We start from the raw sequence: 21,184 nt of genomic DNA on the forward strand, positions 1-21,184 counted from the left end.
ATCCTATTGTTAATGGCATTATTTTTTAAATTTCATTTACAGATTGTTTATTGTGAGTTATTTTTGTATATTAATCTTATAGCGTTCAAACTTGCTGAATTTGTTTATTTATAGTGTATTTCCCAATGGCCTTTTTAGAATTTTCTATATTAAGATTTGAGAATACAGATAAATTTACTTATTCTTTTCCAGTATGTATGCCTTTTATTTATTTTAATAGCCTGATTTCCCTATCAAAAATCTCCAATACAATGTTGTATAGAAATAGCAGGAGTTGACATCCTTACATTGCTCCTGATTTAGGGGGAAAGCATCCACACTTTCCCCATTAATTATGATGTCATCTTTTAAGTTTTTCATAGATTCCCTTTATGAGACAGAGAAAGTTCCCATCTGTTCCTAGTTTGTTGGATTTTTTATCATGGAATGGAATGTTGAGTTTTCAATAAAGAAATATTACAGGCTTTTAATTAGATTCTTCTCATTATTCCTGTTTGCAAATAGATTGGATGAGTACATTTTATGACTTTTTTCTTTGTATGGGATATTAGATAACATTATTTTTTAGTCTCACAATAATGAACTTTAAGGGACTGTGCCATATCCTAGTTTTGTTAAGAATATTGTATTAGCTATTACTAAAATTATTGGGCTCCTAGTTGGACACTGACAAACATTTGATGTATAACACTTTTCATTACAATATTTTCTCCAGTAGATTTTGGCCTGTGATACACTCCACAGAAAAGTCCATAACATGATTAAACATTTGTGTAAATGTTCTCATCAGTTCCTGATCTTCCATGTTTACTGGGAAATAGAAACAGGGATAAATTGAGTTAGGGGTCAAATGACTTAAATTGAATTAATCCCTCTGTTCCAGGAAGCTGGGAGACCTTTTCTTATCCTGTCCTTCTTGACAGGATTACTGGAAAGAAAAAGAAATCAGGAGTCAATATTATCCTTCCTAAGGTGAAAACAGAGATGGGTCAAGGAACTTAGTCACCCTGTCTATCATTTTATTATTGAGTTCTCATCACTTCAGTTGGAAAAAAAAAAAGGAAGCACTTAAGCTAAAGCTCCCAAAAATTGTTTGAACTGTGTCTTAGTCAGTTTAGGTTGTCATAATAAATGCCATAGACTGTGTGGTTTAAACAATAAATACATATATTTCATAGTTCTGGATTCAGGAAAATCCAAGGTTAAGGTGCCAAATGAGTGTGTTAATGGTGAGGACCCTCTTTCATCTTTGTATACAGACTCCTTTTTTGCTATTAACTTCACTTGGTGGAGAGAAATAGATCATCTTGCTCATGTCTCTTATAAGGGTACTAATCTCATTCATGAAGGCTTCGCCCTTACAACCTAATTATTTTTAAAAAATTTTGGAATATATTTTATTTAACCCATAGATCCAAAAGTTATATTTTTAACTTTTGAAAGGCTCTATCTCCACATAACATAGTTATTAGGTTTCAACATATGACTTTTTGGAAAGCATAAACAAGCTGAATGTTTAAAAAGAAAGAAATCTGTAATTAATACATCATTTCCCTCAAAGATGTACGTTATGGCTAATGTGAGAAGGGTTGAGGCAAAAAGATTTTAATTCTTCTTTACTTGACTTTTAATTACACTTGATATCTGAGCATAACACTAGCAATAAGAACAATTAATATTTACATAACCTTGTTCAATTGATAAAGCATTTTTGTATTTACCTAAATTCCCTTAATGTCAAAGCCAAGAAACATCTATTTCATAATGTGGTGGGAGGGACAACTTGAGGTGTGCTTATAGAAAATGATGGAAGTTCCCCATATTAGGGATTGAGATTAAATATTTTAAAAATTTATCTTTATTGTTGAAAGTATTGCAGATGTCCCCTTTTCCCCCCATTGACACTTTCACTCTACACCCGACCCCCCCAGAACTTCACCATATTATTGTCTGCGTCATGGGTTATGCATATATGCATATAAATTCTTTGGTTAATCTCTTCCTGCTCCTCTCTCCCCTTCCCTCTGAGATTGGACAGTCTGTTCCATGCTTCTCTGTATTTGTATCTATTTTGTTCGCCAGTTTATTTTGTTCATTAGATTCCACATATGAGTGAGATCATGTGATACTTGTCTTTCTTTGACTGACTTATTTTACTTAGCATAATACTCTCCAGGTTTATCGATACCACTTCAAAGGGTAAGAGATCTTTCTTTTTTTACAGCTGCATAGTATTACATGATATAAATGTACCACAGCTTTTTTATCCACTCATCTACTGATGGGCTATTTCCAAGTTTTAGGTATTGTAAATAGTGCTGCTATAAACACAGGGGTGCATATATTCTTTCTGATTGGTGTTTTGTAATTTTTAGGATATATTCCTAGGAGTGGGATCACTGAAATGACAGTTCTATTTTTAATTTTTGAGGAAACTCCATACTGTTTTCCACAGTGGCTGCACCACTCTGCATTCCCACCAGCAGTGCACGAGGGTTCCTTTCTCTCCACATCCTCACCAACATTTGTCGTTTGTTGATTTGTTGATGGCAGCCATTCTGACAGGTGTGAGTTGATACCTCATTGTAACCTTAGTTAGTTTGTATCTCTCTGATTATGAGTGATGTTGAGCATTTTTTCACATGTCTATTGGCCATCTGTACATCCTCTTTAGAGAAGTGTCTATTCATGTCCTCTGCCCATTTTTTAAATTGGATTGTTTGTATTCCTTTTGTTAAGCTGTATTAGTTCTCTATATATTTTGGAAATTAACCCCTTATCAGATGTGTCATTGGCAAATATATTCTCCCATGCAGTGGGCCCCCTTTTACATTTTTATAGCTTCTTAGCCTTTTATTTTGATGTTTACTCACAGCATCCTTAGATTTCCATAATAACCCTTAAGGACCTTATAGTCAGTATACTTAAGCATATTTAATGTCTAAACACTAGTTATTGTTGCTGTTTTAATATCTATATAAAGTTTTTACTAACTCATAGCAAAATAATCAAACTCTGCCATTTAGGGAAGCCATATATTTGCCCTTTGTCTGAGGTTGTAGATCTTGGCTTCTTCCAGTCATCTCAGTGAAAAGTGAAAGAACTAATTTACTTTCCTGTTTGGTCCCCATCAAGTTCACCTGGGGTTTATGCTTTTTAATGGAACAGACCAAGTCTATTGCAGCGAAAACTTCCTTGAGTGGATGCAATACTAGATAAAAGTCTGCACTAAACATTTGAACCAAACAAATTCAAGGGCTCAGCCTGAAGCATAAACAAGTTAGTTTGCACTTTTTCTAAGAATTGGTTTTAGGTTTTGTCTGGAAAAACTATTTTTATGAACCCAAGTCCATCAGATTGGACAATACATTATATAGACTGTCTGAGGTCACAAATTAGTATTTTAAAATTGAGATGAAATAGTTCCCTCAGGAAAAATACCTTTCTGATTCTTTACAGATGTAGACTCTGGGGTTTGTAGGCTTTTCATTTACCCTTTCACACATTCATTCAAGCATTTATCAAGGGCCTATTGTTTTCTCAGCCTGCCTCCAATTGTTTCTTTAAAAGGTGACCCATTTAGAAGGCTCCTAAAAATACTGGTGCATTGATTGATATTTCTAAGTGCAGTGTGAATGGGTGAAATCAGAAGGTTATTTGAAAGGACTTTGGAAATAGACTCATCACTGTTGCCATTTCCTCTGTTGAGAATTTGCAGTGAACATCCTAAAAACTAGGGGCCATGAGAAATGCCACCTGTGATGCCCTGCACTTTCTCTCACAAATTCACAATATATGCCAAGAATGGTGTTCACAATTCCCAAGCTTGCTTATCCACATGGTGCCTATTCTTGCCCTCTGGTTTTAGCGTTTTTTGTCACATAGGTTCTTGGCAGTTAACCTTGCTGCTTCCCAGGAGTCTGCGTATGGAAGGTTTTATACTTCTTATAAAAGTCAGCATGGAATTTCAGAGACCAGTGAAGGAGAAATGTCCACAGCAGGTGTTTTGGCTCTTCTCTTCTTCTTCTTCTTATTTTTTTTTTGTGGGGAGGGGGGTATCAGAGATGACAACTTTTTGTTTAAAAGAAAATCCTTGATTTCTTTGAGAATTTGTGCACATTTAAGTATTTATTTTATGTGAATTTATCTTTCCTGCCCATTAAGTAGAACCTATTTCTGTCTCCACATATACTAGTATATCAAGCTACCACATTTTTAATTAAAATATTTAAATATATTGGATAATGTTTTAATCCAGTGTGGGCAGTTGCATTCTTGATGTCACTTCACCATATTTTCCAAATATGATAAAAATGTCAGAATAACTGTAAAAGTGAGAACACACTTGCAGTAGCAATGATAAATAGAGAATAAAACTATATAAGTGAAAACTATTAGAGGACCAAATAAATTGATGGTAATTTGGGAAAATAAATAGCACATGGTCTGGTGTTTATGATTAAAGTGGATTGAGGCAAGGATCCTGCAATCTAAGTTAGAAAAAGAAGAGGGTAACTGGCAAAGCAATTATTATTTTCTTCCTATGAAACCATGGAAAAAGCTAATGCTCAGAACTAACAGAAACTTGCATTGTAAAAAAAAACATGGGGCAGAACATGGATGTTGTGTACATTTATTCATTTACTTGCAATATACCCTGTGGCTCTTCATCTTGGTCAATGGAAGAGAAGTAAATATGACTGTGACCTGTGGAGATTTACTACTTCCTCAGAACACATACATATCTCCAGGGTAGAATATTGGAGAGAAATGCTTCTTAGAGAATAAAATAAAATTTCTGGTTATTCAAGCTCACTATTTTATCACCAATATTAACAGTATATTTTAACATAAAATTGGTCCTTATTGAGAATAAGTAACAATCAAAATGCAATCAGCAAGACATATCTGCTGAAATATTATAATGGAGATGAGGGAAAAAAACATAACAAATGAGAGGCAATTGAATCATCTATAATAAGAAATATGCCACAAAGCAGAAGAAAATTTGAACAAATACATCTCTCTAAAACCAAATAAATTAAAGATTTTTAAATATAGACCTCAAAGATAAGATACACAATTTTAAAAAAAATATAATAATCAGAAAACAAGAAATGATAAGTGGACTGGTAGAGCTTCAGAAAGATATATAACATGAAAAAAATAACAAGAGAACTGAAAAGCACAATAGCAGTAACAGATATTAGAGGTTAGAGACTGCTGAACATAAAATCTGAATCACTGCATACACATCCACATCACTGGCTTGAAACAGATCAAGTTAAAATGAAAAAGTGAAAGGAACTGAGATATGGACCAAAAATTATAAGTACAAAAAATATTAGAGATCAAACAATGAATAATTGTTACTTCTGAAAAAGAGAACGGAAAAAATAAAAAAATATAGTAGTAATCAAATAAGATCATAACCTGCATAATTAAAATGAATATCCTGTCCCCGCTGATAATTTGCAAGGGGATTCCTGAAAACTAAGGGCCATGGGAAACGCCACCTTGCTGGCTCTGTATGGGGTTCACACTGCCCATGTTTGCTTATTCACATGGAACCTCTTATTTCCATTCAGTTTCAACTTTTGTATCAGATAGTAAAATATCAAAACCAAGGTACAATCTGCTAAAGTTACATTACTTCAAGTGTAAAGAAAAGATGTCCTGGGTACCCAGGCTACTCTCCACTCTCAATCAAATTAACTGTAAGGCAAAAAGAATCAGGCTGGTATCAGACTTCTATGTAAAAGTAACCAATATTAGAAGATAGTGAATGAATGCCTAAGATGTCTTAAGGGGAGGAAAATGAGACCAAAAATCCATACACAGGCAAATTGTCACTCAAGTATCATGATTACAAATATTTTAAACATGCAGGAATGCAAGTGTAATAGTTTCCTATTGCAGCTATAACAAATTATGACAAACTATAAAATTTAAACAATATAAATTTATTACCCTATACATTCTGTATTTCAGAAGGCTAGGTGTAGCATACCTGCGTTGGTTTTTATGCTGAGAGTTTTACAAGTTCATGTGATTACTTTGGGCCCATCACAATAACTGAAAATATTTCCATATTAATATCAGCTGATTAGTAATTGTAATTCTATCAGCAAAGTCTCTCTTGGAACTTAACATAACAATTTATCAGAATCCCAGTATTAGGGCATAGATAACTTAAGAGGGGGGTCATTATTCATCCTACCAGAGTAGGTAATAAAATCCCCATAAATCTTTCTTTATGGAAGATTCAATCACAAGATACAAGTGAGGAAACTTTTTTAAAAGGATTGGTGATGAACATAGAATACATTAAAAATACAATGTGGCCTGGCTGGCATGGTTCAGTGGTTGAGTGTCAACCTATGAACCAGGAGGTCATGGTTCGATTCCCAGTCAGAGCACATGCCAAGGTTGCAGGCTCAATCCCCAGTAGGGGTCATGCAGGAGGCAGCTGATCAATGATTCTCTCTCATCATTGATGTTACTAACTCCCTCTCCCTTCCTCTCTAAAATCAATAAAATAAAATAAAAATACAATGTGTATATATGGTTCTAAACCAGGATATAAAAGCAATTGAAAAAAAACCTTAGGAAAAGGTTTTCAAAATATTTTTATTATCAAAATATTAGAGCTTTGACTCACTAAGGGGTTATTGCTTGTTTACATCACTTTGTGCTATAGGTTAAGTGACTCTTTTAATTGGCACTTCTCCACATAGTGACCTAGGAATTCAAGAATTCTCAATGTGTGGTTCTGCTGTCTTGGAGCCATTCACTTTCAAGTAAATGCATAGAGGAGGTGGGGGAGAGAGAGAGAAGAGAGAAGGAGAAACACACACACACACACACACACAGAGAGAGAGAGAGAGAGAGAGAGAGAGAGAGAGAGAGAGAGAGAGTTGCATAGGATATTTTAAAAGCCAGAATATGAAGTTGTAGAAATCATTTCTGCTCATATTTCTTTGATATAACTGGTATCATGGTCCAACCTAACTGTAAGGGAAACTAGGAAGTGTAGACTTTCTGTGTTCCTACGAAGAAGAGGTGAGATTGGTGTATATCCACTTTCTGCCACAATAATACTTAATTACTAGTATATAGAAATGATGTTAATATTCATTCTGATCTAAATCAGCAGGTACAAACTGGAAGAGCAGTTGGGAGCATAATAAGTATAATTATTCCTTTACCTTTCACAGTGACTGCTTAAAAAGCTGATAAAATAAAATTGTTTTTAATATATCATTTGTATATGTAATCTTTAGAACTAGTAATATGAACATAAACAACTGAAATCAGGAGGTGGAGGTAGATTTAGAGTTTGGAGAAGTATTATGTAGTTATTTTCTCATCTGCCATAGTGGATAGTCACAAATATATTCACTACAGTTGATAATTAAGGAAATCATGATTCAAGTTTATTGTATAAAACTAGTTATTAGAGTAGCATTTAAAACTAAAAAGTGTATAAACTTCAGAAGGTAAAACAAAATTAAAAGGAAAAAAGTAGATAATATAGAAAAAGACAAAACATAAACATTCTAAACAAAGAATAACAGAAAGAAACATACTGAAAATTAGCATATCAAAAAGGAGAAATCATGCAATACCTTAATCAATAAAGAAATTATTTTTAAAAAGTAGAAATTAGACAATAAGGGACAGCTTATTCCAGCTTTGAGCCAGGGAGAGATCAATAAAAGATCCCAGGCACCCTGAGGTCCACCTTCACCTGTTGGCTGCTCTGCTACCCTTTGGATTTGCCTGGTCTTCCTCGAGAGCCTTCTGTAGAAAGACTATCCTATATAATAAAGAGGTAATATGCATATTGACCCTCATGCCCTCACAAGATGGCTGCCTACAACCAGGTCATTGGGGGGGGAGGGGTTAGTGAGGGATGACCAAATGACTGAACAAGCAGGCTGTGTTGGGGAGACCAGGTCGGCAGGAGGAGCAGTTAGGGGCGACCAGGCTGGCAGGGAGGGATCAGTTGGGGGCAACCTGGCGGGTTTAATTTTATTTATTTATAGAGTAGGCCCAAGGTGCCCTCAACCAACAGACGCTTCCACAAGATATAAACTCTATACAGTGGGGGTCAGAAGGTTAGTACTAGTGGGTATCCTGCTTTTGGGCAGCCCAGTCAGGCACTCAATGAGGGGAGAAAGTGGCCCCTACTCCAGAGGTATACCACTCAGTCTCTGCCTAAGTCTTCAACCATTGCTTCCCCTGAAAGAGCAAACCACAGGTTCAGGTTGGGTGTTGCCAGCTACTGTCACTTCTGCAGGAGTAAACTCAGCAGGGCGGAGCCTTCTGGATTTGGAGGGGCAGGTCAAATGAATCTCCTGTTGAAGGAATGGCATTGGCTGTGCTCACTATCCTAATAAAAGGGTAATATGCTAATTAGACTGGATAGACCGGACGTCTTCCTACGTCATTCCGGACATCTTTCTTGACAAAGCTGGAGGCGGGACCAACCTGCAAATCACTAGAGGCCCCTTGCCCAGGCCAGTCCTGCCCCCTAGCAGGGACTCCCACCCCAATGGGGGACATGGTCAGCTGCAAAACCCAGCAGCCCCTCGCCCAGGCTGGTCCTGCCCCCCAGTTTGGACCCCCATCCCGATCGGGGAGGTGGCCAGCCTGCAAACCCCATGGCCCCTTGCCCTGGCTGGCCCTGCCCCCAATCGGGGACCCCCTACCCAATCTGAGGCCCCCTTCAGGGCAGGCCAGTTGGCCCCCACCTGTGCACCAGGCCTCTATCCTATATAATAAAAGGGTAATATGCAAATTGACCCTAACGGCAAAATGACCAGAATGACCTCTGGACCAGTCACTATGAGGCGCACTGACCACCTCTTGGTACCTTTCTCTGGCCAGCAGGATCTGATTGCCTGATGGTCACCTGCGGCAGGGACAGGGGTGGAGAGCGGACTGGAACAGCCGACCTCGGTCCCTTCCCCCGGCCATCAGGCACTGATCACCCGATAGTGAATGGAGAACCAGGGGTGGGTGGCAGCGGGGGGCGGGGCTGACTCAGGCAGCTGGGGAATATGGTCCTGATCACAGGCCAGGCCTAGGGACTGTACCCATATATGAATTTCCGGGCCTCTAGTCTATAATAATAAAAGTGTAATGTGCTAAATAGACCGGAAAGCCAAATGACCTTCTGGACATCCTTCTGGACGTCCTTCCAGACAACCTTACAGACAAAGCTGCAGTGGCGGGGGCCAAGGCAGAAGCAGTTAGGGGCAATCAGGCAGGCAGGTGAGCAGTTAAGAGCAATCAGACAGGCAGGCAGGTGAGCGGTTAGGAGCCAGAGGTCCTGGATTATGAGAGGGATGTCTGACTGCTGGACATCCCCCTAGGGGTCCTGGATTGTGATAGGGTGCAGGCCAGGCTGAGGGACCCCTGTGTATGAATTTCATGCACCGGGTCTCTATAGGGGGATAAGAATGGCACCCTACAGCCATAGTTACACCACCCAATGCCTGTCTAAGTCTCTGATGAGAACCTCCAGGGAGATGCACTCCAAAGTTAACAGCTCTTTGCAGCACTCTTATCCCCCCATGGAACTGAGCTCAGCAAGGCAAGGCCACCAGGAGTTGAAGGAGAGGCCAAGTGAATCAACAGGTGTGGTGGGTGTGCCAACTGTGCATGCGAGATGGGGAAGAATGGCCACCATTTCAAAGCTATACAGCTCAATTACTCTCTCAATCTCCACCAGGAGCTTCTCCAGAAAAAAGATCACACCAAAGGTCCCTATTGGGTGCAGCCAGTAGACCTTTCTACAGGCAGGGTGGTGTCCTCAGTAGTTAGAGGTCTGAACAGTGCACTCCCCAGGCTGGTACTTTAACAATAGGAGTGCTCAACACTGGGAAGATAGAAACTGCATTTATAGCAGAACCCCTTCTCTCCAAGGGAGACTGAATCGCCACTGATTTTCACCACCATATGTGATGTGGACTCCTCTTCCTGTCTCTGGTGCCCTGGGTTGAAGATCTCTCCCTGAGGGGAGGAAGTTTTGAAGCCAAGATATCCCTCAGGCTTCTTAGCTACCCCACGTGGGTGCAGGGGCCAGACCTTTCTGCATCTCTACCCTTCTTGCCAGTCTCTATGTGGATTATTCTATAAATCCTTAGTTATAATATTTCTGTTCAGCTAGCCTTCAGTTTATTATTCAGGTTGATTACTCTATAATTTATCTGTTAATTGAATTTGGCGCCAGGAGAAAGTTAGTGTTGCTTCTACATACTTTGCTGCCATCTAGGAATCTACAATGTTGTTTCTTAAAAAGTCTGACATATCTGATTCAAGAGCACCTGAATTTTTCAAAATTGTTTCTCTAACCCAGACATGTTGAAAATGAGGTCTAGGAATTTGTACTCTTATCAAGTTTCCAAAGTGATTCTCATGCACACAGAAATTTGAGAACCACTAACATAGACTAGAAAGAAAGGTTTTCAATGTCTTACTAAGTCCAAATATCACCAATACCAAAATCTGACAGATATTATAAAAGAAAAAAGCCCACATATCAATTTTACTCATAAATATTGATGTGAATATCCTACATAAAATTTAAGCAAATATAAATTTTAAAAATACAAATGGAGCTCATTCCAAGAAAGTAATGATAGTTCAATAGTAAGGAATCTATTAATATGATTCACTATATTAGCAGAATGAATTCTAAATTCTTCAATATTACCAATCAGGCCCTCCATGAATACTTCAGCAGATACAATTTTTTCCACTCAGTGTGTCACACATTGAACTCTAGCAATAATGAATAGCTTTATCACTTTGCCCTCATACTCACCATCTTGTTTCTCATTACATGGAATCTCTCATGCTGTTTCTCCCACCCCAAATCCACATGCATTTTGTTCCAAATTATTTCATTTTTTATGATTTACATGTAAATATCTGTACATGTTTAATGCATACAATACAATGAGTTTGGGGGTAAGTATACACCTGTGAAACTATCACACCTAGTAAGGCCATAGACATATTCATGACCTCCCACTACTATTATTATTGTTGTTGCTATTATTATTTGTGTGTCTGTGTAAAAATATTTAACATATGATCTTCTCTCTTAGCAAACTTTAAATATGCAATATAGTATTATTAGCTATGGGAACTATGCTGAATTGATCCCCAGAACTAATTTATCTTGCATAACTGAAACTTTGTACCATTTGGTCACAATCTCCCCAGTTTCCCTCTCCACATAACCCCTTGGCAACCATCATTCCACTCTCTGCTTCTATGAATTTGACTATTTTAAATTTTACATAAGTGAAATATTACAATATTTGTCTGTCTGTGTCAGGCTTATCTCACTTAGCATAATGTCTTCCAGATCCATCTGTGTTGTTGCAAATGGCAGGATTTCCTTCATTATTTTATTATTTTTTTATTGTCTAAAGTCTTACATATGTCTCCTTTTTTCCCAATTGAACCCCCCCAGCTATTCACACTCCAGGCAAGCCCCTACCAACCCAGTGTCTGTGTCCATTGGTTATGCTAATATGCATGCCTACATACAAGTCCTTTGATTGCTATATAGATATACAATATTTTCTTTATTCATTCATCTGCTGATTGATATTTATATTGTTTCCATATCTTGGCTATTGTCACCCGCATTCTTTAATCAGTTTAGGCACCACAAACTCAAACACAGCATCTTTTGTTCTGTTGCTTAGAATATTGTATGCATATCTCTAATATTCTATCTATAGCAATATATGTGTGTATATATATATATGTATACACACACACATATATCTATATATATCACATAGTACTGTAACAATACATTTAACTTAAGGTCTCTTAAAAAAATGAGTACTCTTTAAAGGCAGTCTGCATAAACCACTGTAACCACAGCACAATCCCTGCAATAGAGTCTATATATTTATTAAATATATATGAATGCTGAATAAATGAATGTTAATGAAAGGCAAATTCATTTCATATGGGGCCAAATGCACATTCAGTATGAATTTTTCATTTCTCATCTGATTGTCAATATGTTAATATACTTCATAATATTTATTGATTTTTAAGGGCCATTAACCCTTGACTTCTTGGGATAAATTCAGTTTGGTCATTGATTATTCATATTTTTATGTATTGTTTGACTCAACACTTTTTAATTATGAGATTTTTTAAATCTATCTCATCAGTTACAATGGCCTATGATTTTCTCATCTCACATTATCTTTTGTGGTTTGGAAAGCAAGATTATAATGACTTCATAGAATGACCTAGGGAATATTCCCTATCTTATTTTCTAGAAAATATTATTTAAGATGGGCATAATATGGTCCTTTATATTTTGGTAGAAAACACGAGCAAAAACATTTGGGTGTAATGTTTTCTTTATGAGAAAGTTCTTAATCACTGATTCAATTTTTAAATAGTTATTACATTATTAAGACTGAATATTTCTAACAAGTTTAGGTAATTTGTATTTGTTTAAAACTTTGTCTAAGTTTTTAATTTTTGGCATAAACTTGTTCATAATATCTGATTCAAGAGCACCTGAATTGTTCAAAATTGCATTTCTAACAGATTTTAAGTTTATCCTATCTAATAAAAGAGAAACATGCAAATTGACCATACTCCACTATGCCCACAAGCCACGCCCACAAGTCAATCAGGAGCAAGTATGCAAATTAACCCAACAAATATGGTGGCAGCCACAGAGCTGGAGCAATCAGGAGGCTTGGGTTGTCCCTGGTGATGGAGGAAGCCAAGCTTCCCGTCCGCCCTGGCCTGCCCTGGCCTTCACTCAAGGCTACAAAGTTTCAATTATAGAAGATAAATAAATCCCAGATACCAAGGCCTTCACTTGGGTTGACCGGGGGCATGGCTGGTCTGCAAACCACCACAGGCCCCTTGCCCAGGCCACCCCATATCCCAAAGGAACCCCCACCCTGATCCAGGACACCCATCAGGGCAAACCAGCCGGCCCCCACCTGTGCACTAGGCCTCTATCCTATCTAATCAAAGAGTAATATGCACATTGACTATCACTCCAACACACAAGATGGCTGCCCCCATGTGGACACAAGATGGCCACCACAAGATGGCCAGCAGGGGAGGGCAGTTGGGAGGGACCAGGCTGGCAGAGGAGGGCAGTTGGGGGAGATCAAGCCTGCAGGGGAGGACAGTTAGGGGTGACCAGGCTGGCAGAGGAGGGAAGTTGGGGGCAACCAGGCCTGCAGGGGAGAGCAGTTGGGGGGGATCAGGCCTGCAGGGGAGGGAAGTTAGGGGTGACCAGGCCTGCAGGGGAGGGCAGTTAGGGGCAATCAGGCTGGCAGAAGAGCATTTAGGCATCAATCCGGCTGTTAGGGGAGTGGTTAGGGGGTGATTAGGCTGGCAGGCAGAAGCGGTTAGGGGCAATCAGGAAGGCAGGAAGGCGAACAGTTGGGAGCCAGCAGTCCTGCATCATGAGAGGGATGTCCGATTGCCCTTGAGGGGTCCCAGATTGGAGAGAGTGCAGGCTGGGCTGAAGAACACACATGCCCGTGCACAAATTTTGTGCACAGGGCCTCTAGTAATCTATAATAATAAAAGCGTAATATGCTAATTAGACCAGACGTCCTTCCAGACGACCTTCTGGACGAAGCCGGAGCTGCGAGGGAAGCCTGGGTAACAGGTGCCAGAGGGAAGCTGGTGCCAGCAGCCAGGGGAAGGAAGGCCTATTCTTGCACGAATTTTGTGCATTGTGATTCTAGTTATATAATAAGATAATTATATACTTAACATCATTATATACTTGAAATCAATATTGCATTTATAGTGATGCCTCACCTTTCATTTCTAAAATTGTAGTTTTTCCTTCTATCTTTTGTTTGGAAAAATTTTACCAAAGATTTGCCAATTTTATTAATCTTTCCAAAGAAGCAATGTTTGTTTTGTGTATTATTTTTTTCTCTCTTTGTTTTCTATTCAGTTGATTGTTATTCTTGTTCTCTTATATCTTTCCTTTTACTATATTTTGTATTCTTGTTCTTTATCCAAATTTCTTAAGTTATACCCTGAGCATATTAATTATGAGATAATTTAAGGAGATTAATTTATTTTATTTAATTTTCTAATAAAAACATATAAGGCATAACATTACTTCTAAGTATTACTATCTAAAACTAACAGATTTTATGTGAAAATGTTATTATTGTTTAGTTCTAAGTATTTTAAAACTTCCATTATTGTTCTTCCTTAATCCATGACTTATAAATTTGCTTTTCCATTTCCAAATGTAAGGGAATTAATTTTTTTCTTTTTGTTATTGACATCTAACTTAATTATGTTTTAGTCTGATACCAGTTCTCTGAAACTTGACTTCCTATACCCTTTAGTATAATCAATAGTAATTGTTCTGTGTATGTATGAGAGTTATTGGTATTTTTGTAATTGTTGGATACAGAATTCAATTTAGGTTGATTAGATTAAGCTTGTTAATTGCATTTTACAAATCATTAATGATTTTTATCTGAATTACTTGTCAAGAATAAGAAAATGTTGTGTTAAAATCACATTGATGTGATGTTAGCACTGGTCATTTCTCTGTATATCTATTAATTTTTGCTTTGTGCATTTGAAGTTAATTTACTAGTATATAGAAGCTCAGCATTGTTTATTGTGAAAGTAGCAAAATAGTTTATGTAGCAAATTTTTCCTTCTGTAGTGATGATATTTTAGTTTTTTATTCACAATATAGATACATAAGTATTTTGGTCAGTATTTGCCTGGAATATCTTTTCCCAACATTTTACTTTCAAAGTATCCATGCTGTTATGCTATAGGTGTATGACTTACAGCAGCATAGACATAAATTTTATTGTTTGCTTTAAAACTAATGTAAAAGATGTCTTTTAACTGATAATTTTGGTCCACTGGAGTCTTTTGTAATCCTATCTAATAAAAGAGTAATATGCAAATTGACCATACCTCTGCTACACCCACAAGCCACTCCCACCAGCCAATCAGGAGCAAGTATGCAAATTAACCCAGCCAAGATGGCTGCAGCCACGGAGAGAGCAGGAGGCTTGGGTTTCCCCAGCAATGGAGGAAGCCAAGCTTTCTGGCTGCCCTGGCAGGCCCAGGCCTCTGCTTAAGGCTACAAAGTTTCAATTATAGAAGATAAATAAATCCCAACAAAAATGGTGGCAGTCACATAGCTGGAGAGAGCAGGAGGCTTGAGTTGCCCCTGGCGATGGAGGAAGCCAAGTTTTCCAGCGGGCCCAGGCCTCCACTCAAGGCTACAAAGTTTCAATTATAGAAGATAAATAAATCCCAACAAAAATGGCTGCGGCCATGGAGCGAGCAGGAGGCTTGGTTCTGCTCAAGGCTACAAAATTTCAATTATAGAAGATAAATAAACCCCAGATACCAGGGCCTTCACTTGGGTCGCCGGGGGGCATGGCCAGCCTGCAAACCACCACAGGCCCCTCACCCAGGGTGCCCCACGCCCCAAGGGAACCCCCAACCTGATCCAGGACACCCTTCAGGGCAAACCAGCTGGCCCCCACCTGTGCACTAGGCCTCTATCCTATCTAATAAAAAAATAATATGCAAATTGACTGTCACTCCAACACACAAGATGGTTGACCCCATATGGTCAAAGGTGACTGCCCCCATGTGTACACAAGATGGCCACCACAAGATGGCCAGCAGGGGAGAACAGTTGGGAGGGACCAGGCCTGCAAGGGAGAGCAGTTGTGGGCAATCAAGCCTGCAGGGGAGGGTAGTTAGGGGTGACCAGGCCAGCAGAGGAGGGAAGTTGGGGGCGACCAGGCCTGCAGGGAAGGGCAGTTGGGAGGGACCCAGGCTTGCATGGGAGAGCAGTTGGGAGGGACCAGGCCTACAGGGGAGGGCAGTTAAGGGCAAGCAAGCTGGCAGTGGAGCAGTTAGGCATCAATCAGGCTGGCAGGGGAGTGGTTAGGGGGTAATCAAGCTGGCGGGCAGAAGTGGTTAAGGGCAATCAGGAAGGCAGGCAGGCAAGCAGTTGGGAGCCATCAGTCCTGGATTGTGATAGGGATGTCCGACTACCCGTTTAGGCCTGATCCTACCTGGATCCGGCCTAAACTGGCAGTCAGACATACCTTGAGGGGTCCCAGATTGGAGAGGGTACAGGCTGGGCTGAGGGACACACACACCCATGCACGAATTTCATGCACCAGACCTCTAGTTGTTATTATATTTGACAACAATTGTTTAGACAATCTCATTTTTTGCTTCAATTGTTTTTACTCTTTATAATTTATTTTTTTACTGCTATGTGTGCGTGTTTATTGAGTGCTTGTTTGTGTGTATCAGGCGTCCTCAAACTACAGCCCACAGGCCACATGTGGGTGTTTTTGCCGTTTTGTTTTTTTACTTCAAAATAAGATATGTGCAGTGTGCATAGGAATTTGTTCATAGTTTTTTTTTAAACTATAGTATATCCCTCCAATGGTCTGAGGGACAGTGAACTGGCCCCTGTTTAAAAAGTTTGAGGAACCCTGGTGTGTATATTTCCCCTTGTGCCATTTTTTGTATCTTCATTTTTTGGGAAGTTATGTTTATTCTCAACATTTTAGTACTTACCTTGAAAATTACCCATGCTTATTTACCTTGACAAAGCATGACATTAAAAAGGCCTTAATTTTCATTCTTACTGACCAGTATTTTATTACTTACCTTTTTATAACCCCACAAAGTACTACAATTCATTATCATTTATAAAGAAAATGATTGTATAAATTTTCAAAAATAGTTATCTTTTTATTTGGTCAGAATTTCTTCTTGCATCCTAGATGTTCCTTCTACTGTTGAACAGTAGGGAAGGCAGGGGAGGGTGGTGGGAAGAGATCAACTATGAACTTGTATGCATATATGCATGACCCATAGGCACAGACAATAGGGTGGTGAAGGCCTGGGGAGGTAGGCGGGAGTGGGCTAGAAGAGGTCAATGGGAGGGGGGGGAATTATGTAATACTTGCAAGGAAAAAGATTTTAAAAAAGAATACTCTTTTCTGAAATATATATTTTAGAAACCCCTATTTGATCCTTTTACTGGTAACTCTCTTAAAAAATATATATCAATACATGACCTATGAAAAAAATACTGAAGGAAAATCAAAGTAAGAAGATATGTGTGTAAGGAGAGAAGAACTCCTGATTCATCTATTCTGGATACCCCTCTTGGGTGGCGATGTGACTGTTTATGATTCCACATGGTATCAATGAGCTATTTTCAGAATGTTGATCCTGAATTTATGAGGACAAGTTTGGACTGAGATGTCCACACTATCTTATTGAGTTCTTCTTTGAAACAGAGAGGGAGAGGAAGTGAATCAGGGACTGAGACTGTGACTAGCACAGTGGCCAGAACAAAGCCCAGTGAATTGTTCAGGGATACAAATTGCCACCTGAGCCAATTTCACTCGACAGCCAAGCTAGCCAAGAGATCTGCCACAGAAAAGAATCTCTGGTTAGTGTAGGTGGAGCTATGGTTATCTCTCTTTCTCTGTGGTGGCAGGCAAGTGGGGAAGTAGCTGTGGCTAAGCAGATCCATGAGGACTCAAAGGGGAGCTCATTGGACATCTCCATGAGTAGACCACTGATAAAGCCTGCAGCAATCTGGTCTGAGTGGATTCTGGTATTGGTAAAAACGGATGGATTCTGCCTAAATTGTTTATTCTCTTTCTCCTATGAAAAGTTTCCTATTTCTCTGACTAGAATATGTGTTGCAGTGACTCAGCATGGTTTAATTACCTCTGTCCTTGGTGAACCTGCATCCCAAATGTTTAGAACTCAGGGGCCAGCCTCCCTACCTCCAGGTCAGGGAAGATCATTCACTGGCATTATTCAAAGGAAGACAAGGCCATTTGAATAGGAAATTCTCATCTCTAGGTGAGTGTAGAAACTGTGACAGAAAGGAAAATAATTGCATTTTCTCCCAAAGCTGCTGGAAATAATTTCTACTTTAATGGTGAAAACCGGACTCTTTTCATCTCTGGATGTTTTGCATTACAGACTGTAATGAATGAGAAAATGTCTTTCTTTTAATAGCTAATCCTCTGATGCTTCGTGCCTGGCAAGGTAAGTTGATGTGGCAAATTATCATTGTTGAAGAGAAACAGCCAGGAACAACATCCTTGCTTTGTCTACCGTGTCATTTAGCTTTTGTCGGTTTTGCAAGAACATTGGCACTTGTATGCAACAGTACATTATTTGAAAGAGTGGTGGTCACCAGGCATAGCTCTACCCAGATGCAGGAAGAGAGAGGAGATATCTTGCCTCAACTTCTCCCAGTTGTACCAGACTCTTTTAACTGAATCCATTGGTGTCACCTTTGTTAACAGTCCACCTCCCTCTTCTTCAGGCCATCTTCCCCCTCACCCCTCCCACACCCAGCAACTCACAGGAATCCTTTGGAGCTGGAATTAGTCTTTGTACTATAGTGAGCATGATCTAAGGATTTTTTCTCAAGGGCAGGGTTTCACTAGAGAGAAGGCCTGTGCATGAGTGGGCAGAGGAGATGACAGAGTTAAATGGGTACTCAGATGATCTGCCTAGAGTTGTGATGTTCTCTGGGATCAGTACTGAGCACTTGCATAATTTTACCTTGGTCTCTTCTTCCACCTCCTCTTCCCTTAGGGGCTGTGTTTTCCCTTTGTGGCATGGTATATTTCTTTCCGGTGTGTCAAAGTAAAGTTGAGGGGGTGCCCTTTGAGGTAAAATGTCTGCCATACTCTTCTTTCTTACATGAGCTGAAACTGCCCGTAACCTTTTTGGTTCACATTCCATACATGTGAGAAAGTTTTCATGTTTACAATGAATCTTTTATGATTTTTTATATGTTCATTTAATTGGGAAGTCTTATTTTACAAGTGTTTCTGAAAGTCCTTCATTTCATATATTTAACATTTTAATAAATTTAGATTTATACATATGCTACTATATTTATGACAGTTTTCAATGGAATCATATTTTCTTGATCTTTCAGCAAACATTATTTTTATTTTAATAGGGCTGTGATTCTTATCAGTATGGATATAGGTAATCTTTTTCATACCATCATCAATGTATAGTTTTTAGATTGTGACTTAAGCAAATACAGGTTTATTTTTTCTTTTCTTAAGCTAGCACATTCCCTAGATTGGCTCCTTATTTTGCTTTGAAAACACATCTCTGAGAAATGCTCTCTATAGAAAAGTACATTTTTGTGGGTTACATAGACTTTCTCTTGTATGTAAATTTCATGACCCATTGAATTTATGGATACTCTAGGAAGATCTGTATTAAGTTAACCTGAATTTATATTTCAAATGCCTATGCTGTGAGTGGCTCATTAAAGGAGAAGAAAGAAAAATGCTTTTGCTTATACACATTCAAAACTTGTAATTTATTTAATTCTGTGTACCTTTACTTTCTTGCCCAGTAAAAAAGGGAAAAAATGTAAAGCTAAAACAACTGCTTGATAGTATAATTTCTTCAAATAAAGTTTGGCATCTTGTTATAATTTCTACATGATTCCAAAAGTAATATTAGAAATAATAACCCTGGCTGGGTGGCTAAGTTGATTGGAGCATCATCCCATACACAAAAGATTAAGGGTTCAATTACCAGTCAGGGCACATAAACCTAGGTTGCATGGGGGCAACCAATCAATGTTTCTCACATCTATGTTTCTCTCTCTCTCTCTCTCTCTCTCCAAAATCAATAAATACATATCCTCAGGCGAGGATTAAAAAAACAGCACAGAATACATAACAAATATAAAACATAGTATTCAAATAACATATTTAGCTCCAATAATAGAGAACCCACGTTGAGGTCTTATCTCTGTCACAGTTGCTGTGGTCACCTTAGGAGCTGGAATAACCTGAACTTACAAACTCCTCCAATGAGATTTTTTTTTTGCTCCTTCTTACATACATTATAACCGAATATTAAGTATTGGTGGTAAGAAATATTTTGATAGGCGTTTTTAAATCAAGGATTTCAGTAAAAGAGAATCACAGAATGTTCAGGCCAGAAGCTACATTTGAAAACATCTTGTCTAATCTCATTTGTAATGGGAACATCTTGAGAATAAAGATGCAAAGGTACCCATGGAGACTGGCAGTATCCAGACCAATGCTCCATGACAACAGGTAATTGGTCTAGTGTACATACTATGGATCCATCTCATGACAGCAAGCTCTATTATGGTGCTCATGACTGAGTCTATTAAATTCTATCCTCAATCCCAGCCCTCGTTCTCCTTCCACACTATAGTGTAATACTACTAAGTAATGTGCTTTAGTACCTTGATGACTTCCTACTGAAGCAGAATTTTTTTAAAAACATTGAGAGGTTTTGCATTTGACAATGAATCTGAGAGAGATATATGTCACTTAGGTATGTCATATTTGACACATAATAAATTTTCAAAGTCTAATAATATAAATTTAGTCATAGTAAAGTTAAAGTTTACTATAAATGTAAAGTTAAATATAAATTTTAATTTCTGTCCAGTAATTCTGTATGGCCCTTAGTTTTGAACCATAGTAATTTTTAAGAATTATTTTTCATATCATAATTTAAGTAAACATATGCTTCTAGAATATAAACCCTTTGGTTTATATCCAACTCATACTGGTCATCTCTGACTCTATCCTTTATGGAAACCTCTGTATTAGTGGTTCCCATCATTGTCCATCAGAATCACTTATGAAAACTTTTAAAAATGGTATGTTCTAGGTACTGTATACATTCACTTATATAAAATTCGAAGACAAAAAAATACAGTGAAACCTAGGTATAATGGACTAATTTGGGTGAGGTGGTGTACATTAAAGTCGAAAGTCCATTATATAATAAAGTAGGTTTTCTTAATGCCTATGTTAAAAACTTGACAAATTAGTGAATTTACTCATTTTTACTTATGCAGGCACAGTTGTGTAATTAAAATTAAGTATGCATGAAAAGTTTAATTTAACAGAGAAGTTTTCTGTATGTATTACTGTAATTTTAAATTTATACTGAATAGGTCTAGTAAATGCATGCATTCACCAGTCACCACAAGTAAACAAATGCCCATGGCTGGGGCGTGACTCAGTGCAAGTGGAAACATTGGTCAGTGTGCATTAAAAATGCTGCAGAATGTCATGACACACAA

General features: G+C 38.3%; 1 protein-coding gene across 1 annotated transcript in view; it reads right to left on the reverse strand.

The window, feature by feature from the left end:
• OR13H1 (olfactory receptor family 13 subfamily H member 1) overlaps positions 1-21,184 on the reverse strand; it is a gene marked incomplete at its 3' end in the record, with an annotated part of 54,609 nt that overhangs the window by 22,182 nt on the left and 11,243 nt on the right. Inside the window, 1 exon segment of the mRNA XM_079764611.1 lies at positions 18,646-18,808. Within this exon segment, the coding sequence (XP_079620737.1) occupies positions 18,646-18,808 (163 nt within the window).

Source organism: Cnephaeus nilssonii (assembly GCF_951640355.1).
Source record: "Cnephaeus nilssonii genome assembly, chromosome: X".
Lineage (NCBI taxonomy): Eukaryota > Metazoa > Chordata > Mammalia > Chiroptera > Vespertilionidae > Cnephaeus > Cnephaeus nilssonii.